Below are 15634 nucleotides of genomic sequence, written 5' to 3' on the forward strand. Positions count from 1 at the left end.
AGATGAGAACATAATCTTAGAATAACAAGAACTGGGACAGATAATCTAGTTCAGTTTTTCTCAAACTGTGTTCCAAGGAATACTAATTCTACACAAAAGATGTTCTAAGGTCCAACAAGAAATATGCCACACGCCACATTCTTCTCTGGGTGATTCAAAGTGCAGCATGTTTGCATATTAAAGCTCGGGGATACCTTGTATTAGAGAAAACCTGCTTACTCCAGCCCTTTCCCAAACTTATTTGACTACAGACACGGCAGCTATTTAATGTTGTATAGGCTGTATATGGGGTGTGGGGGTGGGAGATGAAATCCAGTCTGGGCCCCCGACCACCAACTGGAGGAAGGGGCATCTTTCTCTAACTCGCTTCATCCTCTTGCCGAGCTGTGTGCTCCCAGGGCTGCATCCTCCTGGAAGGGCCCTGTTGCAATCATAAAGCTGGCCTAGCTGTGGTCCCCTGTGGAATTGTGAGTGACACCTACTAACACGTACGGAACTTGTTAATGCTCCATGGAACACACTTTGAGAAATGCTGAACTAGTCCATTAGCTGTAGTTAGTAGAAGAGAAAATTCAGTCCAAAGAGCTTAAGTGACTTATCTGAGGTTATTTTGTGGCAGAATTAGAACCAAAACTCAGATCTCTGGGTTCTCTGCTCTGTGCTTTCCAGCACGGTCTCCATTTACAGTTCTTTTTATTTTTTAATAACTCTGCCATAAACTATCTGCTCTTCACTCTTTCAGAGACGTGATCCCTGCCCCTGTTCAAATAGAAAGCAAGTAGGCTACAAATGGAGATTAACCTATAATGTAATTAGGCAGTACACTGGTGTGTGGTTCCCATTTGATTTTAACTCTGAAACAAAAACTAAAGTTCAGTACCACTTTATGTATCTAGAAGTCACTTATCTGTGTATTTGTTTACGGTCTCTGTCCCTCACAAGGAATTCAGGAGGCAGACACAATGGCTTCAATAAATACTTGCCGAACAAATGAATGCATACTTGACAGCACTCTGGCTATGACTTAAAACACACTTCTAACAGCTTGGTTATTTGTTTCTAAATTCACAACAAATTTAGAGGTAATGAAGTAGAAAAGGGGAAGGGCAGCTAGAGGCAACACAGTGACAACAGAAGTGACAGCTGATACTCAGGGGGAAAAGGTGCCTGCAAGAAGATATAAGGAATAGTATAGCTTACAATCCTGATTGAGGGCAATTTGGCAATATCCATCAAACTCCAAAATGTACATACCTACATCTAGAAAGTTACCTGCAGATAGTCTCACTTATGAACAACAGAACTTATGTTTACATGATGTATAAAGTTATTCATTGAATCACTGTCTATAATAACAAAAGATTAGAAAACTCTTAACACCCATCAAGGAAAGGATAGGTTGGATAAACTGGTGTGTGTGTGTGTGTGTGTGTGTGTGTGTGTGTGTAAAATTCATGACGGAATATGGAGTGGCTATAAAAAAAAAAAAAAAAGCCCAAGGAAGAGTTTTATGATCCAAATGAAAAGTTCTCCAAGAGCAGCACGTATACTATATCGCCTATTGCCATTTCTGTGTAAAAATCACATGTATGGAAAATTCTCTCTGGGAGGATGCATAAGAAAGAGTAATTTGGTTGCCTGTGGGAAGAAGAACAGATGGGTGGGAGAAAGACGTGGGAGGGAGATTATCTACGTGTATATGCCCTTTGTACTTTTTGAATCTTGAAATTTGTGGAAGTATATTATAAATTTGTGAATATAAATTTGTGTATATTACAACAAAAGTAAAAGTGTAGCAGTGGGTGGTAATCTATTGAAAAATAGCCTCCCACACCACATCAAACCACAAAAGTTACCTATCACAGAATGATCATATTTACAATTATAATTCTGAGGCATTAACGGTGAGTTTCTAGTACATATTTTCTTAAGTAGACTATATGGAACTAAGTGACAGTTAAAATTTATAAAATAACAAAAATAGTACAGTCACATTATTGAAAATTTGGAGAATAAAAATCGAGAAAGGGAAAAAAAAATTATCACCCCTAATCTTACCAAGGTCAAATAGCCACTCATTGTTTTGGTACAAGAGTTCCTTCCAGGATTTTTTCCCAATGCTAACGTGAAAAATCATGGCGAAATCTTAATGAACTCAATCTCAACTATACTACTTCTGTTAGCACTGTGGGCTGACAGAGGAGGAATTAGGAGATCTTAAGTTTAATTACAAATTGTTCTCAAAATCTCCAAATGACTCTGAACAAGTGGTTTTTCCCACCAGCCAGCTACTCCCCAGCCTCTGCAAGGGCAACAGAGCTTGCCTTGAATGCCTCTCAAGATAGAGAGATAGGAAATGGTTTATGTAACACGGAAAACCCCTAGCTAAATGGAATGTGAATATTCAGGCTAGGACACAAAAATATTTTTTAAAAGCACAATGGAGGGGAACTATTTAGGAAGAGCTAAGTTTGAGTTCCTTACCACCTCTGTGTCATGCTTGGTATTTTTTCAGTGGTTGTGGTGGGGGGTTAGGGGGAAGTTATCTTCAAAGAGAATTTCATTAGAAAATGGCCACAGAATTTGAGGATAGGGTTTAGCTGCTGGGTAATCCTAGAGCTCAATTCAATTTGCAATCCTGGAAAATAGATGAAATCCTGCTTTAAAAATAATTAGGATTATTATTACTCCAGAGGGCAGATAAGGAAGCGCTTAAGATGACAGATTTCATCCTGCTCTGCAAAACCATTTTTTCTCTCTTTTAAATGGAGAGCCAAGCCAGTCACGTACTTGCTATTAGGGAGAGCAGGCAGATCTAACAGAATGATGTCTGGTCTTGGAAACTGATAGGTCTGAATTGATCCTCACAATTAGGAACATTAAGTTAAATCCTGCATCTGAGCAAAGACAGACAGACTCTGCACTAAAAGGAATATAGTTACTTAATGCCAGTAAGAGATGATCCAGATAAAATCGACCAGCTCTGTTTTGGCTTTAAAATCTTCCCTGGTCCACTGAGATCCTGGGAAGGTATGGTCTGACAAAGGAGATTTTCCTCATGTGTAACATGGATGGAATGAAGGTACCTGATATCTTCAATTAGTTACCTATCCTCTCAAATTCAAACTGTGTCATTTGAATGGCCACCATCGCAAAATTTCTGCTACCCAGAAAGACTGCCAGTGTCGGTGATGGTGAAACTGATGGTTGGGGAGGCCCTTACAGCTCATTGCTAGCGGATCTGGATTACCGCCTCCATTTCACAAACCATGCATGAATTTTTCATTTTCCTCCTTCAGTGACACCTTTTCTGCTTTAGCTCCACTGATTGGCATGCACTGTGTTGGCAGGTGCCACCAGCCTAAGCCCTCAGTGATCACGGGGCTAGGACAGCCTCACTCACTTGCTCTCTCCACACCTCTCTCAGCTGTCACAGCCCTGCCCCAAGCAGATTAATCTAAACTGTCTAAACCAAATTCAACTAGTGTTCTTTCCCTCTAAATAAGTTTTTATCTAATACACACATAGCAAATATATTTATAGCCTATATTCAGAGTGTCAAGTACAAGATGCAGAGGAGAGAATGATAACTCTGTCTCGTAGAGGGGAAGGGAAGAATCAGGAGAGGAAGTGAGGTTTAAGCTGGGTTTAGGATGTGCCATGCTGAGTGAGGGCAAGCGGAAGACAAGAGGTGTGAAAAAGCGTGGCAGGACTGAGGAAAAGGGGTGTGATCTTACTGGAGAGACTCATGGGGGTGGGCGTGCAGTGGATGAAGAGGCTAGAAAGGCAGGGGCTTGAGATTACACAAGGTCTTTATGTCAAGCTAACAGATTTGTGTTTATCTTCTGTACCATCATGGTAAAAGCCTGCTTCAGTTGAGCACTTATTATGTGCCAGACACGCACTAGGTGCTTTCTGTGAATCATGCATTTAAGCAGACAGCAACCTCAGGAAGTAGGCACTGTTATTGTCATTATCTCCATTCTGAATGCGAAGAAACTGAGACTCAGGAGGGTACGAAATTCACCCAAGGTGAGATTAGGATTTTTTTGAAGTATGATTGGGGCAAACTAGGAATTTTTTGGAATACTGTTGGGACAAAACATGAAGGTAGGAAGCGTGGCCAGGAAGCCACTGAATTCCTGCAGGTGGGGCATCCTGCAAGTTCGAGTTAGGGTGGTGGGACTGCAGGGGCGGTGGACAGCACGCTCTCAAGAGCTAAATCTCCACAGCTGATTTCTGCTACCTGATTACGCAGGACAGGTGTGACAGAGGGAAGTGTACAGCACGTCTCCAGCACTGCAGGGGTGACGGCTGGAGCCACGTGTACTGGGGGGACATGGGGCGAGTGTGATAAAGCCAACCTGGGATGTCCTGAGTATAGGCGCCCACAGGACAGCCTTCATTCTTTCATGTAATATACAATCCTCTCACCTATACTATGTGCCAGGAGCTGTGGTAAGAGAGGTTCCCTGTGCCCAGGGAGCTCACCTTCAGAGAGAAGACAGATAAGCAGCCGGCTGTTATATAAATGTGAGAATAATAAAAATTATGACGATAACTTCCATTCTTTAGTGCTTATCACAGTCATTTGAAGAGTGCCATTCATACAACTCTTTTAGGTAAACATATGAATTATAATAAAAACAAATGATTATTTGGCCCACACCATGCGCTAGGCACTGCTCTAAACATTTCACGTGCATTAACCCATTTCACCAGCAGCAACTGTACAAATTATTATTGCCTTCATTTTACCGATGAGGAAACTGAAACACAGACTAAATAACTGCCTCAGATTAGACAGCTAATGACAAAGCTACAACTTGAATCCAGGCAGAGCCCATTGTACAGATTAAGAAACTGAAGCTCCCAGAAGTTCAAGTAATTTGACCCCCAAATCAAGCACCTAATTAGAAGTGGAGGTAGGATTTGGCCAAATGCCTGTTTAACAACAAGCTCCTGTTATTAACCCCTAAATAAATGCAATTCTAAAGCCCCACACGTTCCATGGTGGTGCCATGGAAGAAAGCGAGCAACGCAGCAGATGGGGAGGGTGGGGAACATTAGAGAAGATTCCACCAAAGAGGACACACTTCTATCAGCTCTGGAAGAATAAGCAGCGATTCCACAGATGGATAAAAATATCTGGAATAGACGTGGAAGGATGATCTCTAAACAAGACAAAGGGCTCTTCTTCCTCCCAAGCTAGGAAGGGACGCAGAAAGGACAGGTACAAATACAGGTAGATTTGTAGGTATTCATAGTCAAATCGCGTAGCTTCAATTTGCTCCTTCAAGTAGGAGGCAAGGTCCTATGCTGAAAAGGATTGGAATGGGCATCTTGAAGACAGTAAAGATGGGGATGGTTACTGGGTAGAACAGGAGACAGAGCTGCCCGGGGAAGTAAACCTCTCATACTTTTCATGTTCATTTCAGACTTCCAAGATTACAGACAGGTGATAGCTATAGGTCCCTTCTCTGCCTACCTCGCTCCCAGGTGATACAGTTACCATGAAAGCAAGTCTTAGACATCGATTAGCAAGGCAGTATTAAAAGTCATCCAACCTGCTTTTGTAGACAGCACCTTGCATGGAAGGTTCATTTAAGGCAGATGTAACAATATCTGGCAGAAGGATCAGAGCAGCTGTCGTCAGATCAGGTACCAGAATTGTCTGTTACGTGGCAGGACACAAGACCATAAAAGAGTCCTAAGCCTAGAGTACCACCATTCCAGGGCGGGGTTCAATTCCTTGACTTGCCAAATTCTATTACCTGGCTTATGCAAAGGTGGAAATGCCATATAATTGTAGCTCACCGATTCACGTATCTCAAAGACAACTAGGTTGAAAACTAAAGTTGAGATGTCCATTAGTCAATCAATTCCACAAATCTCACCTTCAGGGGCAAAAGTGGAGCTGGAGAGAAAAGTGGGAATCGTCAGCACATGAGTCCTAGGAGTCTCCCGTAGAAGGGAGGGAGATAACGCAATCGAGTATAAAGTCAGAAAAGATCTTGGAGCTTTTATGAGACTGCCTAACCAAGTTTGCTTCCAATTCTTATGTTATTATCTTTGTAAGCCACGTGACAACCTTTGAACATCCAAATTGCTATTATGAAGCGAACTCAGTTTCTGTACCTACCTTATATTTTGAAGTATCCCAGTTGTGGACTATGCGTGCTGGGATGAGAAAACTGTCGTCCACGTGGCAGCTGCTGCAGTAATACCACCCACTGTAATTGCACACCTTGGCTTTCCCATTGGAAAGGCCTATGGATCGCTGGCATCCTGTTCAAAACAAAAGAAAAAAGTCTATGATTAGGTTACACAACCCTTAAGCTAAACAAAATTCCACAACAGGAAAGAAATTGCAGAGAATCCACGTATAGACATGTCCCCTCCTTCCTAGCCTGACAGCTTCTACCCGCTTGCCTCTTGCGGGAAACACTGAAACTGGTCCCATTTCTGGTCTCTTCTGATTCTCTCTCTTCTGCACGCAACTGCCAGAGATCAGCCTCTCTACAACCCCACTTTTATTCCTTGCTTTCCTCCTCAGAAACTCTTTTTCCACGGGGCACTTTGCTGCGGCTTCACATACAGGATCTTATAGAAACCACACATCTACGAGGGAGATGTTATCAGCTCTATTTTACAGATGAATAAACCAAGGTTTTAGCCAGGTTGGGTACTTTGTCTTGAGGTCACCCAGCCAATAAGAGGTGGAGCTTGGATTTGGCTCTAAGCTTGTCTGACTCTAAAATGATCCTAAAAACTGATATGTAGCCTTCCTTTGCCTACACAATCAATGAAAGGAATTTGTCCTTTGATTGGCCCCCATCTCACCTTTCCAGCTACTTACTCCTACTACTCTCCAATGGGAACATAACCTCTTTATTCCAGTCAGAGAACTCTCCTCACTGTTCCCGAAATAGACACAGAGTGCTCACTCCACCCTCCATATCTTGTTTTCTCCTTGCACAACACCCTCTTCTCTGATCTCTACTTTGCCAAATCCTGCCCATTACTCAAGGCTGCTGCTTGCCTGTGAATGATTGCTAAGGCCCTTTTCCTGTCCAAGGAAGTCCACCATTCTGTGAGAAATGTGCTGGTACTGTGAGGGGAACCCGGTAATAATCATGGCCTCGCCACAAGGAAGCTTAGTTTTCTTTAGATAGGAGAAACTACCTTCTACTGCTGAGTACAGGAATTCTGTCACAATCAACCCAAAAGACAAAATGCAGAACAGGTAATCATGATTATATGAGCAGCATCCTTTTTCTGACATTTTCAGTCGATAGCTTTCATTTTAGAAATCCTTTCATGTGGCCCATTTCATGGTTGGGTGCTAAGAACTTATAAAAAAAATCTCACATTAAGCCTCTTTCACGATATGGATACAAAATGAATTACTACCACTAATGATGATGATATAATGGTCAGTGTTGCACCCTGTTTCCATTTGAAGGAGCTGAAACACAGTAACAAATCACCAACCTAAGAAGACACTGATTCGCATGAATAAAAGTATTACAAAACTCACAGAACTTTCATTTTCATCACAAATAAAATGGCAACAGTAACCAAGCAGTTTCACGGGGCATCCTCCAGAAAGAGAATTGGATTCTATTGTTTTTAAATACAAGAGGTACTGAAAGACAAAGTTAAATATATATATATATATATATATATATATATATATATATATATATATATATATATATGTATGTATGTATGTATAAGGTCAACTGTAATTGAAACAACAACAAAAAAAGACAGAAAGTAAGTAAGTAAATGTGTTGGTATTGTGCTTCAAGAGCTCAATACTCTTCCTTCCTAGAATAGGTATTTCTTTACTATTGAGTAACAACAAAATCCTAACAAGCTCCTGCTTTTCAGATTGCCTGAGGAATGAGATATGTGTGGAAGATAAGGAAGAACCAAACCCCGGAGCTGCTTCTGTGGGGCCGGAGGTGCTGTCACAATCACGTGGTGGTGACGAGCAATGGAATGCTGACTGCCCAATTGCCACAATCACTGACCACATGGCCCATTTGGCATTTAGCACATGTCTCCTTAAACTCCTATGACTTTTTATGCGCTTGTACAGCCAGAACCACACTATAAACTTCTCAGATCTACTTTTTATCCTCAACACTTAACACAGAGCACATAGCAGACCATCAATAAATGTTTATGTTGAAGGGAAGACAAACTGAATATTATCTGGCACACATACACCCACATACATATAAGGAGATTTTAACTTCTCATAGCGATCCCAGAACTGATCTTTCTAATCTGGTCACCTGCCTCTTGAAACAGCCTACTTTTGTTAATTTCCTTGTGAAAATATGTTGCCTAGTCTAAGAATTATACATTACACACGTGTTCATATGTGGCCTATAGAATACAGTTGAGTGGAAATTTATCTTCTAGATGCTGGGATGTTGCTGTTTCCAAAAATTAGTAGACAGTCAAAATGACTTAACACTGAACTGGCACTGAATAGAATTTAGTCTTTCCTAATGATTTAGAAAGTGATTATCATCTTGTGGAAATCCAGGATCCTCATTATAGTTAAAACGCTCACCACAGAATACTGCAAAAATAAATTTAGGTTCTGTTAGCTTATCAGTTGTTTGAATTTGAGATAGCATACACATCAGTAAGCATTTGCTAGATATTTCTATGTGCATTAGAAGGTAGTACTGGGTTTATCAGTCTATACTTTTTAATGACCTTACTGTAATTTTCTAGATGCAACATACATAGGCAATACTGAAATACACAAATTGGCATTTTGAGGAAGTATATGGCCTAAAAACGTGTACACTAACTGGGCACACAGGTCCGAAGCCTAACCTGCTGGGGGTTCAGCTATACGAGCTAACTAAATAGCTCGCCACTTTGCACAGGTTTTCAGGCTCATGAAAGAGAAAGGCTGAAAGAACATGGCTCAGGCTCATTCAGGTTTTAGTTTACACTAAAACTCCTTCCTTCATCTAGCCCTTGGGTGTGTTTGCCTTCATACCTTGTTTAGAACCATGCTCTCCTACTCTTGGTGCTGGAATCACCCTTAATGACAGAAGCAGGTTTCACCCTATCCGCACACCTAGGACAGCTCTGGACATGTGGTGTATGGACAAGCACAAGTCCAGAGTCAGGAGGCTTGGCCCTGCCTGGGGTACACTGTGAGCCTGACCCATCAACTCTAGGCCTGCTTTCCTCAACACAAAATCAAAGGGTTAGCCGGATCCGGTGGTTGGCCAAATTCAGTGTGCATCCGAATTTTCTGGAGACTTTGTGAAAAATGTACACCTCTGCACCCCGCCCTGAGAGTTTGATTCTGTAGCTCTGGGGTAGGGCCCAGAAACCAGCATTTCTCCCCAACCACCCAACCACTATCAGGAACTGTGGTGGGTAAAAGCTGAGGATTGCCCCGATTGCTAGGTGACTGCAAAGGTTCCTCCAAGCTCCAAAACTCTAATTCTATCAATGAAGTGCAGAGGGTCTACAGACAGCTCAGTGAAAAGCTCATAATTAGTCACACAGTTAAAACAGAAATAAATAAAATTTTTGTTAAAAAATTTCTGTTATAATAGAAAAAAATAAAATTGCAAAGTTTCATGCTTTTACTGTATGCATACAGGGTAGGGAGAGATGCCACAGGAAAGGGAAGGGGACTGCCTTGTTTACTTTCTAGGCTTCCAAAATCAACATGCCAGGTTCTTAGTCAATTTCTAAAAATTTACTATGTAGAAACAACCTGACTTCATTTTACAAGTGTTTTTCCACAGCATTCGTTGTCCTCACTGAGAAGAATCTTATTTGACTTAGAAAGAATTAAAACTTTTAATTTTCAAATCCAATTCATTTGTCATTGAAAGGACATAGGATGGTCAGGAAAGAAGATTAGAAGATAGTTGCTGGCCTGATGTAGATTCATTTTCTAAAAACAACAGATACCATGTATCTGAAGAAGGAAACACCCGTTCTTTCAATTAACTGCAAAATTTCCTTCTTTAATATTACACTAACAAATCCTAGACTAAAAATGTCTGAAACAATTCCTTTTAAAGACATACAATTTGGGATTTCACCATCATTATGAGGTTTTCAACAGGGGAAAAAAATGTGTTTTCTTAATAATTACTGTTAGAAAAACACATTTTTTGGAGAGTAGCAAAGCTGGACTCTGACAAGCAACATTATGGGGAGAAAAACAGAGCTGTAAAGCAGAGACGAAAAAATAATTAATTGAAATAACTAATTAGGGCTTATTTACATATTATATTTGTATGTACTTTCAAATAGACTTTTCAACCATTTTCTAAATTAAAGGGCATTTGTAGTAGGGAACACTCCACATGTTGGATCAAAGTAAATACACTCTTGCCAGTCTCTTTTTGAAACTTTTCAGAGTGTATTCAATTCATAGGAACAAAAAACTATCTCACAAGAGAACCAACTGGCCTTTTTTTTTTTATTGCTTCCCACCCCACTTCAAATCTTTAATGAACACATGCTCTGAAGAGCTTAGCTTCTTCTCTGATACACTTTGGGAAACAAATATAACCATTTAACCGAAATCCTATTTACTGCCTGTACAGTCCATTTCCCAAACGGCCTCTTAAGACATGTGAAAGAATCTGTTGCTGGGGATTGAAGCAGAAATTTTGGCATAATTCGCCACACAGGCACAATCTTTCTACTAACAAGTGTACCCAGTTCGTTCAACTGGCTGCAATGTGGTGTTTTTGAAGCTAAGATACGAGGAGGAGCCAACCATCTTCTCTCTACTTCATGGCTACCAACTCAGCCCTCTTGCCTGACTAGCACTTGGGAAATTCATGGACATAAAAGTAACAAAGGCTGTGGCTGCATCCGGGTGAATCTCTCTCACTAAGGAAAGACACACACAATGCTTTCTAAGTGCATCACCCATGCCACCCCTTCACCGAATTGGGTAAGGCAAATCCAGTATTTTGTATTTGGAAGGTAGAAAATCTCTGAGAACAGGGGCAAATAAAATGAAAGAAGAGAAGGTACCTCTATAAAAGGAAGGAAAAGATACAGAGAGAGTGAGAGGACAAATTTCATTTCCTCTGTTAAAATAGAAAAAAACAAACAACTGGAAAGTTGCATACCCGTTTTTACGGTATGCATACAGGGTAGGGAGACATGGCCACGGAGAGGGAAGGGGACGGCCTCGTACCTGCCTCCTTCCTTCCACCCAGTGTCCCGGCATGGGACAGTGAGCTGCGGTAAGTAAGCAGTGTGCGAAATGAGGCTTGACGGCCTGGACGTTGATCATATGCTTTGGAGACCAGAATTTCCAAAATGAAGAAAAACAGAAATGGGGGTTCTGAGACTTGATGTTTTACAAGAATTAGGAAAACAGTTATAAAGAACTTTGTTTTCCTAGCTCACAGTCTGTAACCACTGACGTATTAAATAAGTAGTTAAGTGTTAAACATGTACTTTTAAAAATAAGGTGTCACATTGGGTATACAATCAAAAATTCTGTTAATTAGTCTGGGATGAGCACAAAGTTGGGCAGTGTCTAAACAAAGGATTGTTGGACAGCGGGCAGGAGCAATTTTTTCAATGTCATTTTGGTATCCTTTAAGGGAAGTGGAGGCAAAGCAAACCGGGGCCCCAGACCTGCATTACCTACTGTAGGAGGGGACGGAGATGGGATGTGAGACTGACCACATGTGTGCTCTCAATTTAGTTCCACACAGGGGGAGGTGAGGCGTCAGCACTCTACACGGAAGGGGCCAAGGGGGAGGAGCATTGAGAAATGCCTGCTTAGAGGTATAGTAGTCCTTCCTTACACGTGGGGGATGTCTTCCAGGACCTCCAGTGGATGCCTGAAACCGTGGAGAGTACCAAACTCTCTCTCTCTCTCTCTCTCTCTATATATATATATATATATAAATGTTTTTTCCTATTCATACATGCCTATAATAAAGTCTAATTTATACATTAGGCACAGGAGATTAACAATAACTAATAAGAGAACAGAACAATTATAACAATAAGGTAAGGGTGACTCAAATTCAAACACAGTGACACCATGACAGCTGATCTGATAACAGAGAAGGTCACTAAGTGACTAACCAGCCGGTATACAGCCAGGATACATAGGACAAAGGGATGATTCACGTCCCGGGCGGGACAGAGCAGGATGGCATTCAATGTCATTGTGCTACACAGAATGGCATGCAACTTAAAGCCTAAGAATTGTTTACTTCTGGAATTTTCCATTTAATATTTTGTGACCAAGACTGAGCGTGAATAAGTGAAACATCAGAAGGCAAAACTGTGGATAAGGGGGCACTACCATAAGTGAGCTAAAACTTTTCCCTCTCAAGCATCCAAGTTACTCTGTCCGTGGGACAAGGTGGTGACTTGTAAAGTAGAAGGCATCTACTTAGCCATAAAATCAATGAAAATATGAAATATCTGGGTAGCGAATCAGGCACATGAAAACAAACATCTCCGAGTATGCATTTTGTCTGTGACAATGCAAGCATCTCAAATGCAAGCATCTCAAATGCAACTAAAGTAACCAAAGAGGAAATCAAGAAAAATCAACAGTGTACAGCCTGGACTGCTAATGTGCATGGTATGGAAAACCGCTGGGAGTCCTCCCTTGGCTCACTTTCAACTGCAATGTCTCAAAACTCTTTTCCCCAGAATGTTTTAAGTCTCTTCCCCGGGGATGAAAACTTCATGGCTGGGAGGGAATACATATACAAGCATACCTCAAAGATATTGCAGGTTTGGTTCCAGACCACCACGATAAATCAAGTATCGCAGGGAAGCGAGTAGTGATCTTTTTGCTGGTGGAAGGTCTTTGCAACCATTTTTGTAAAAAACGCAACATCTGTGAAGCGCAATAAAGCGAAGCACAATCTTGAAATGTAATGACTGGTTCTTTCCAAAGCTGTACTGAAACTCACTTCTGTTCATCAGAAAAGCATTTTTTTCTGGTGGGCTTCATTTTATGTTTGTCTATAAATGGCCTTTATACCAGTGAGAGATTGTTAAAAAAAAAAAAAGAAAATGTCACTTATTGTTGTCCAAAACTTTGACTTAAAAAGTTGGGCTACATAGTCACTGGACTGACACGTTAAAAAGCGTGAGTAACACTTGGAAGGACACTTCCTGTTGTGGCCAACACACATGTAGGATAACCAAAGCTGCCACTTGTAGAGTGGACTGCAGTTGTTCGTAGGGCAGCTATGTCCTTAAGAACATAAGAGAAGTAAGTAACTCCTCTTGGACAAAATGGATGTACCTAACTAAAGGCTTTTCCTTTCAACACAGCAATATGGCAAATGTAACGCTTGTAAAGTATTAGCACTACCCCTGGACACAGTGAGGGCTCAGTACATATTATATCTAGAGCAGGGGTGTCCAAACTGTGGCCCGCGGGCCAACTGCGGCCCATGATCCATTGTTAATTGGCCCACAGCAAATTCCAAAAATATATTTAGTTTACTTAAATAAACCAGGTGAGGCAATACGTACTTCACCTCGAGTGAGTGGCCCGGCTGTTTGTGTATTTTACCGCATATGGCCCTTGGTGAAAAACGTTGAAAAAAGTTTGGACACTGCTGATCTAGAGAAACAGACAGAGGAAACTGAGGCTGAGACCAACAGACATCAACTGTCCAAGACAGAAGCCATCTAAGAAGTATAATCATGTGTTACTTGGTTATACACGCAGGACGAAGGGAACCAAAGACAGATACTTTTAAAAATCCAATTTGAATACTAATTGGTTTAAAATTTAAAAGTATTCTACAAATCTTAGGTGAAGTGACGTTTCTTTGCAATGAATATTTAAACAGGTAAGTCAGCTTTGATTTGTATGCTAGAGGTACCATATTTAAGTAAGAAATGAAGTGAAAAATCACATCATGTAATTACTGCTGATTGAAAATACAAGGCAGCGTGCCAGCAGACCCCCAAACCTCTCTCTTGCTTCAAGAGTTTTGGAAGGAACACACCTGGGCAGTCGCCCCCTTCCAGTTTCCAACCACCTGCCAGCCTCCTTTCCAGTCATAACCTCTGAGACCATCTTCTCGGCCATCCTCTGCCTCCAGTACCAGCCCACACAGACTTTTATGACTCGCTCCTTACTGCCACCCAACCATGAGCTCTCAGATTTGTCAGAATCATTCCACCACAGTGGAGGCCGCCATCAACAGCCTGGTCAACCTCCCTCTGCAGGTCTCCTACACCCACCTCTTTGGGCTTCTATTTCCACCGTGATGATGTGGCTCTGGAGGGCGTGGGCCACTTCTTCCGTGAGTTGGCCAAGGAGAAGTGGGAGAGCACCCAGCTTCTCGTGAAAATGCAAAACCCGTGTGGCAGCCATGTCCTCTTTCAGGACGTGCAGAGCCATCCCAAGATGAGTGGGGTAAAGCCTGGACGCCAGAAGCCTCCATGGCCCTGGAGAAGAACCTGAGCCAGGTCCTTTGGGATATATGTGCCCTGGGTTCTGTCAACACAGACCTCCATCTCCATGACGGCCTGGAGAGCCACCTCCTAAATTAGGAGGTGAAACTTACAAGAAGATGGGTGACCACCTAACTAACCCGTGCAGGCTTGGCTGGGCGAGTATTTCCTGGGAAGGCTCACCATCAAGGAGGGGAAGGAGCCTCCGGAGCAAGTGGACTTTGAGGGGCCCTTCTGCAGCTGCCAGGCAGTTTTTCAACCACTCTGGAGCCTTCTCCCAAACTGTGAACCAAGTGGAAACAAAGCTTTAGGCAGAAAAAAGAAAAAGAAGAAGAAAATATAAACTAAAGACTTTCGGCTCTTGCTAAACTCTGTAGTGTTTGTTTGTTTAGTCTCGTAGAATGTTAAGATTATAAATCTTATTAAATAAATTAATAAATACCAAGTAGACTCCAATTCAAGTTAAGAAGTGTCAAGATTTATTGGTCTTTCAGGTAAACAATGATTGAGAGCCTAAAGTCAATATTTGGTCAAAATTTATCTTGAAAGGCAATAAATCTTGATTTTTGCTAAGGCAAGTAAGTAAATATGTGCACCGCTCTAGAGATTCTGACGGCTTTTCTATCTACGAGTTACCTTGAGTTATAGATATAATGATCTGCGACACAGAATTTCACTTCCAGAGAAATGATTTGAGTTGTTGAGTTACTTTTAATTTTTCTTATGATAAGATGCTTCAATTCTAGTATTTATAGTAGGGTAAGATAAGGAAAGTTTTATAATAAAATATTATAAATTCAGCACCTAGTATATTTAAATCAGTCTAAATTTAGTATTTTTTCATACTTGTTTTCCGTTTAAACTTTCTCATTAACTTCTGTCCCTGACTAATCTTTCCCCAAAGATTTTCAAGAAAATGGTAAGCAATTTAAAATGGAAATAATAAATAGGCAAATGGATAAACCAATACTTACATAGCGCTTATTATATGCCAGGCACTGCTATATGTACACACACACACTTCATGCTCTTATCAAGTCTATGAAGGAGGTATTATCTTCATTTTACAAATGAAGAAACTGAGGCAGATAAAGTAAGTCTGTCCATGGTTGTACATCAAGTAGAAAAGGCAGATCCTAAACGACGTGGCTGGTGCGGCTCT

At 41.2% G+C, this 15634-nt stretch overlaps 1 protein-coding gene across 5 annotated transcripts in view; it reads right to left on the reverse strand.

The window, feature by feature from the left end:
• PLEKHM3 (pleckstrin homology domain containing M3) overlaps positions 1-15634 on the reverse strand; it is a 169240-nt gene that overhangs the window by 100190 nt on the left and 53416 nt on the right. For all 5 annotated transcript variants that reach the window (XM_019726927.3, XM_019726928.3, XM_074312178.2 and 2 more), the window contains exon 4: positions 6143-6288. In XM_019726927.3, coding sequence (XP_019582486.3) covers positions 6143-6288 — 146 coding nt within the window. The remainder of the gene's footprint in view (positions 1-6142; positions 6289-15634) is intronic.

Source organism: Rhinolophus sinicus, chromosome 17, assembly GCF_057876585.1.
Source record: "Rhinolophus sinicus isolate RSI-liver-muscle chromosome 17, RSI-T2T, whole genome shotgun sequence".
Classification (NCBI taxonomy): domain Eukaryota; kingdom Metazoa; phylum Chordata; class Mammalia; order Chiroptera; family Rhinolophidae; genus Rhinolophus; species Rhinolophus sinicus.